Source organism: Cephus cinctus, unplaced genomic scaffold (assembly GCF_000341935.2).
Source record: "Cephus cinctus unplaced genomic scaffold, Ccin1 Ccin1_scaffold0029, whole genome shotgun sequence".
NCBI classification, from domain to species: Eukaryota; Metazoa; Arthropoda; class Insecta; order Hymenoptera; family Cephidae; genus Cephus; species Cephus cinctus.
Window position 1 is genome coordinate 691,870 of NW_014332776.1, and position 7,690 is coordinate 699,559.

Sequence of the window (7,690 nt, forward strand, 5' to 3'; positions counted from 1 at the left end):
TTTTTTTTTTTTTAAAAAAAAAAAAAAAAAAAAAAAAAATATTTTCATTAAAACACACCAGTATTATTTCAGATACAACGTAAGGCCCATATAAAACCTAAACCGCAAGATGTATCCTGATAATTTTATAATTCCGAAAAGCATTTACGTGTAGGTTAATCTTTCTAAAATGTCACATTAAGCTGGTTTATCGTCGACTGTCAATTGTTACTGTCGTTAATCTACGTCCTGCTAGAAGCGTACGAGTAACAGGACAACGATACAATGTATTAATTACACAAAGGGAGGCAACGTGGGCGAAATTATTAATGCACATTACGACACATAAAATGTATCGTGTGCCCATAATAAATAGTGCACCAAAGAAGAAAGCGAAATGCCAAGTATATAGAACAGCCAACAGAATCAGAGCCAGATTGCGAGGAGCACTGTTAGAGAAATAAGTAAAGACAAATCCATATATACGGATATGTATATAATAAAGAGAGAAAGAGAAAGAGGAGAGAGCAAAGAGAGTTAGAGAGACAACATCGGGATAATTTGAAGAGAAAGGCTCACCGAGAGTTGGCACCGATCCATTCCTAGCTCGAAAGACTAAATCCCGAAAACGAAGATGGCCGACTGTATATAGTGTGTCTTTTATATAAGTCCCGATTGCTTCGGAAGATGGCGCAGGGTAGGTATTTCTCTTTACCTCAATTTTTCGAAAAGGAGTATACCTACCACCTGCACCTTCTTCTTGTCTCGGATATAATCATCTATTTTATACTTGAGGTGGTGAATTCTGCCACCTTCGTCCTACCTTCCGCCCCCACCCCCCCCCACCTCTCATCCAAATCAACTCCAATGCTTTTCCTCAGACTCCCACCTTTTCCACTTCCCATTTTCACCCCTCAATCCCCTCGTGTTTCACGATCGACACGCTCTCGCATGCGCTCTTCGCGCTCAACAACGAAATGCCTCGCTGCAGGCTCGTCCTGAAATTTTACCCCATTTTCAACGGCAGGAACGACTATCCCCCTTCTCCCTTCTCCCTCCTCGTTATGCTGACACGTTCCCTTTTTTCTTGATACCCCCCGGGGGGGAGGGGGGGGGGTGTATTTTTTTCTCGTTTTCCCTTTTCTGTATCTCTGCTGTTTTTTATATTTATGGAAATTTCTTGCGTATAATTTTAACTACTTGTCTGGTATCCCCAAGATTCGAGGGTAAACCTACCTCACGAAATACCCGTACGGATTGAATACGATAAATAAATAAAAAAAAAGGTTTTGATAGTCAACCCTTCGATTATAAAAATTGTACGTACGCTGTGCATAACGAAAAAAATATTCATAAGGACATATTAATACATGGGAGTGAAGGGGAAAAAACGAAAAGTGGGTGATATATATAGCAGGGTAATTAAAGTGGACGCTTTACGTGTTGATCTCTATCGGTCGACCAACAAGCCCATTAATTGATGGGGGATATTTCTCGACGTGATCAAGGGTGCGTAATAGGCTTCGGTAAGTTAAAATAAGGGGATGGAAGGAGCAACAAAAAAATGGAAAAAGAAAGCGAATGTACTTCTCAACAATTTTTATCATCGACCGCGAATTAGTAATAGGTATTTGACCGAGACAGGGGGTGAGCTCATCCCCAGATTAGGGTTGATGGGGTGAATTAAAAGTTATCGAAAGCTTTTCAGCATCCGCTCAAACCTCTTTAGGCTGCTTCGGAAAGTTTACAAATATGAAAGACTCTTAATTCCGGGGATTCAGAGCTCGAGGTACTGTATAGAAGGTAGAAAGAGGGTTGAAAAGCCTGCTGTGGCGTTAAGGTTAGCCGAGTATATGAAAAGATTTTGAAAAAAGTTTGTAATAAGAATTTTCCGAACAAAAAAAAACAAAGCGTCGTAGACTTTAACTGCTTTGTTGATTTAATATTAAATCGCTGTCGCTTCTTTTTTTTTTCATTCCTTACATTTCTTATATCGTTCAACCACATACACGTTAGGAGAGACTATTCTAAGTAAATACGATGACATTGACACCCCTCGTATGTCGGGGGTTGCGCCTATCTGGGACGTCGACTTCATGAAAATATAGAGAGGAGAGTAAGTTGTAATTTTTAGCAAAAATAATCGAGGAGTAACCCGGCTCTACAAATTCTGACGATTTTAATCCTGAGAGTCGTTTTTCAGTTACTTTTACTCCGCTTTTAGCTGATTTTATACTTTTCCTTGAAAACGTGTACTGTTTTTGTCCTGCAGACATTACACTGTACTGTTTTTGTCCGAATCGTGGTTTTCTTATTAGTTTTTATCCGCTTCATTCATGAATTAATATTCTAACGAGGTAGGACGAACTCAGCTTAAAATTTGAACAATAAAAAATTTTTTTAATATACTGATTACTATGTAAATTATATTTTTGCGTAAGTGCCAGATACTATTTTCCATAATGAAAAAAATTTTTTATTTATACATATATTTCATTCATCAATTCAATTAATTTCAAATTCATTTAGTATCATTAAATTATTATTATTTATTATTTATATTTATCTGTATTATCGAAAGAAAGTCTGATTTCGTTTGTACGGCGGTATAATCAGACTGTAAAAAAGTCTACTTCTCTACTACTCGTTGAAAATTTCGGAGAAAAACAGAAACACTATAGGACAAACTTAACAATTTTAATGAAGCACAAGAAAGACAGAATAAAAATAAATTTTATGGATGAAGCAAACTGTGATTAAGCACAAAGCATCGTTTTTGACGCATAGAAAATATTAATCGTTAAAAAACTCCTGGTTAGTTTTCACTTTCCCATTCAATCCCATTTAATATAATCCAATAAGAAATCAAAAAATTCATCTTACGTATTGCCAGGAGGAATTTTACAGTGTACAAAAAGAAACCCTTCTAAATCCACTCATGAATATAGGTATCTGAAGGTTATATAGGTGAAATCGACATTCGATAGAGATTTCCAATAAAATTTCCATTTTCAAAATGTTTTCCATCCATCCTCGAAAGGCCACGGAACCCTTAGGAAAATCGAATCTCGATAAATATCTTGCGCAATCCGAAGTATCCGAAAAGAAACCGAGGGAGGGTCGTGCGAAGGCTTTCGATAAAAAAATTTCTATTAAAAAAATGACAAAGAAATTTGAAAAAAAAAAAAAGTAATATTCACAAAGTACTGAATTTGAATACAATCGATATCATGTAAAAATTGACGTATGACCTACCCGATGGTAATTTTCAAAATGACACCTATATCTATATATGGCATAAAAATCAGGCCAAAGAAACAATAAAAGGGAACGTGAAGGCAAAACGGTAACTCGCATAGGTCATATCATATGTCAGTTACGCTGTCTTAATTAAACTTCTAATTAATAATAGAGATCGAGGTCAGAGCATAGGACAATTTAATCGAATCGAACGAAGCTTCCTATAAATTTATATATAGTTTACCACGTGACTCGTGACGCTTGTTAGGTAAAACGTGTTAAGAAACTCTTGGCACGACACCTACTGTGCAAACAATAATAATGTTGTTTAATTCGTGATTATTTATAATCGCAATTCGGCCTTGTTTTAAGCTGCCCGGTAAAACGACACGAGTCTCCCCGTAAGTAGCCCTACAAAGGCTATGAACTTATATATCGGATAACGAAGAATTACGAGGCTTAAAAATTAATTCTCTTTTTTAATATTGTGCAACATTAAAATAATCATAATGACAACAAAGCGTTTTATTAAACGTAGAAGTGTTTGTCGTTCGAATATACACATACTCTGGATTTTAATCATTCGTATCTATGTATAGAAGGAAGAAAAAAAAAAGGGGTTCGTTCAAAGGACGGGCGTCGCGACGCTACCGCAGCTGGCCCAGCTCGCTAATCCGGATTAAAGACCGATTTAAATGCTGACACAATTAAATCGAGATTAGGCTTAGATTACAGTGAACGTCCTCGTGAACTACGGGGTCTCGCTGTTGACGTGTCAAAATCATTGTTCTTCTTTGATTAAGTTTTTTTATTTTCGCATGAGTCATGAATTTGAGTTTTCTTTGCGCTTCTTTGTATAGGACAGGGCATCGAGACAAAGAAAAATTAACCAGGGCGAACGGCGGCATTGAAACTCTTTCAACAAATAAATTTCGATCTTTTTTTAGTCAAATTTTTTTCGAGTTCGATTTATTATTTACTTTTGTACCTACCGTTGGGCACTGTTGGAGGTTTTTTCGTCTGCACCCTCGCTGTTGCGTTGTTCACCTGTCGAGTTAAGAATTTCATATTAATACAATGGAAATATTTCTTGCAACTTTTATATTTGGATTGGCACATGTTCCTTTATCACAAAGAAAAAGAATTCTTTTGCCTAAAAATCATTCTATCATTTAATAAATTTCGAATTAATTTTTGAGTAACGAGCTTGCTTTGTAATTTTTTTAAAACATAAGATATTTTTGAGTCATAAAAGTAATTCATATTTTTGATCCAAAAATTTTATAACAAACGATTTTAAATCTGTTCTCATTTCGCAAATTCTAATTGACCATGTGCCAATCCTATTATCGGATACCTACGTATCATTTCACGTGCAATCACAACCAGCTGCCATAACGACCGGTACACGCTTTGCAAAGAGCAATTCGTCATCGCGTAAGTCACTAATACAAATGGCAGCGGTACGACAGGTAAAACAAAGCGGAATTTGTGATTGCACGTATACCGGACGTATACGTCACTTTTCCTATAGATATACATATAGATATATATATCTAAGCTAAAGAAAAGTCTACCAATCGAATCGTTCGCCGTACACCGAATAACTAAATTTCGCAAATATAAAAAGTTGGAAATTTATCAATCAATGGATTATGACATCAGCCGGTTGAATTAGTTCAATAGCAGTAAAATTCGCGACCCGAAAGAAATAAATAAAAAAAAGACTCGGCGTTAGGTATTAATGGGATTTTATCGATTTCCAATATAAACAAAAAAAGAGAGAAAATTAAAATAAAAAGATTCTGAAGGAAATAACAGTGAAAAAATTCTAATTCAAGAGTACCGCGCTTGTTCGAACCTATGACAATCCTTTTTATCCGTTTTACTTGACTGTTGCAACATTTCATTCGGTGTACGTCGATACGAAATTTTTTACGAATTCAAACACCCCGGTCTTTCCTAGCATCCCGAGCGTCGTTCGTCGTCGAGAAACGACGGTCTGAATCACATCGTTCAAAGATTCAACGAGCGAGAGGTCCTTCCGGTATACGATACGAGTCTTCGATTTCCAGTATTCGGTATTTTGTCATATAAGTTTAGAAATTCTTTGAAATTATAACAAAAGTTCACAATTTCTACAAAGTCGTCAACAAATTCTCCAGCAGTCAAGTTAACACGTTAACAAAATTACGATGGAAGGTAACAATGTGAAAATCAAAATTTTTTTGTAAATTGAACAGAAAACTCGAAAACTCGCATCTCTGCGGAAAACATAACTTCTCGAAGAAACGCATTCTATCGCATTTCATTCTAACGCATTTCTCTTATATTTCCCGCCGATATACGTGCAACACACTACTATGATTATGATAATAAAAATTCAATTCTCTTCCATTTTTTCCTCACAAAAAATGACTATGACGTCAAGAATGTAACCAAGTCCATACGTTATCGAGGGCGAGGTTGAACCCACATTCATTTTGTCATCCCTGATAATTTTTTTCACCCTTCTTCGAGAAGGGAGAAAACAAAACCATCCCTTTCATGGTAATTCGGAAACAAAACCTATCGGTTAACCTTGAATTTCGACTCACGAAAAATAACGAATTGACCCGAATGGTCATCTTTTTTTTTATCAAAGATATTAATTTACTTGCGATCCAGCCGCAGAGTGGCTCCGTATCGCGACGCCTGCGAATTAACGAGAATGCGTTTCGTCGAGAGGTAAATACGAATATGTCCTGTGAGAAAATTTCCCTAACCGATTTCTGTGTACGTAGAGCGACTGCAGCGCCATTATTGGCATAACTTCGCGTCTTTTAGTTACAGGTATCTATGACTGATCCTATGCCGTATACCTGAATATTTAAAATAGCGGCAAATTTGAATTTTCATTGACGCATTAAAGATTCTGATAGCGAACTTTCAAAACGTGAAAATAATTAAATTTGAGATTACCTCGTTTTTTTTTTTTTCACTTTCGGTTTTATGCTTTGAGAACGCAGTATTTTCGCATCAACTTTGCATCGTTCTTGTATAGATATATTTTTTTATAGAATTAAATTTTATCATTCCATTCTCTATTCTCACGGTCACCGATCGCTACGTTCAATTGCCGAGCTGCACGGGATGGCCTTGTTACCAAATCTCCCTTCCACCCTATAACACCCTGAAGCAATTTGCATTTTACATTGGGCATCTTCAAGGGGCAGCAACCGAAAATTTATTGGTACAACCCAACTGAAATTATGGCAAAAGCCATTTCCAATTTCATTGGCGAATCTTGGTACTACGATTGTGAATGGGTCGCTGGCAATTGAGTACAAGACTCAGGAAGACTGACTCTGCTTTTCATGAGAGCAGACGGGCGCATTTTCATATTTAAAAAAAAAAAAGACTAAAATGAGATTGCAAGCTTAGTCCGAATATAATATTGCTGATTTTTAAATAAATCGAGCAAAAAATGAGTCAAACCGACTAATCAGCACGAGAATAAAGTGCTGACAGACTTCCAAGAGTTTTCGTTAAAAACAACCGAATCGCGACCTATAAATTTTTTTACCGAAGAAGAAAAATACACTCAAGCGAGAATTTTAAGCTTAGTGCTACGAATGAGATTTTCCTTGAATTTAATAATTTTCTTTTTTCGACAACGCTAAAAATATCTACCTCTTATAATCTATAAAAATATATTCATCTTCGTTTCTTTTTTCTGTTCGCTAAAAAACCCTTTATAAGTCCATTAATAAAATTGATTAAATTCAAAACTCCCGGGATTCCTTTCATCTCGCTTCACCGTCCCTCTCAACCGTCCCCCAGTCCACCCACCAATTACTCTTGCATTCCAAAGGCACCTTAAGGCGCAAAACGCGATAAAACTTTTCACCCCGACAGCTGTCAAGGGTGCGTCCACAGAGTAAGAGAGACGCTCCAAGCGATTTTCATCCCCATCTAGTAATTACACGCATCGTTACGCAAGCGTTTCGCAAAATTGAAATTACGAATGTGCGAAAAAAAATTAGACGACAATAAAAACCCGAAAAATAAATACAAAAAAAAAAAGTGCAGCAACGGTATCTCGCAGATGCAATTAAAAACGATGAAAATAAAGAGAACAAGAAAAAATGATAAAAGAACAATCCCAGGAATGCAGGTCACCCTGTCACGTCTAATGACCTACGATCCCCGCGTTTGTACCGCGTTGCATATTTTTTCGCGTAAAAAGTAAAAAATTGCAAAGTCCTTAGCAGGTAGGTTATAAGGCAAAAAAACTATTCACGATGGCAGACTCAATCAATACGTAGCATGGTAACCCTCGTCCATTCTCGTTGTCATCCCGGGGATGAATAAGTGAACTGAATTTTGCAAATTTCTTGCAACCTTGCCACCCGTTGTATATCTTGGCCGCTTTCTTTTAACCGTACCCACCCTTCCAACTGTTCCGACTACCCCCCCCCCCCCCCCCCCC

At 36.8% G+C, this 7,690-nt stretch overlaps 1 protein-coding gene across 15 annotated transcripts in view; it reads right to left on the reverse strand.

Moving 5' to 3' along the window:
• Positions 1-7,690, reverse strand: part of LOC107267676 (RNA binding protein fox-1 homolog 2) — a 123,961-nt gene that overhangs the window by 27,666 nt on the left and 88,605 nt on the right. For all 15 annotated transcript variants that reach the window (XM_015739684.2, XM_025085262.1, XM_015739671.2 and 12 more), the window contains one exon: positions 4,212-4,266. In XM_015739684.2, coding sequence (XP_015595170.1) covers positions 4,212-4,266 — 55 coding nt within the window. The remainder of the gene's footprint in view (positions 1-4,211; positions 4,267-7,690) is intronic.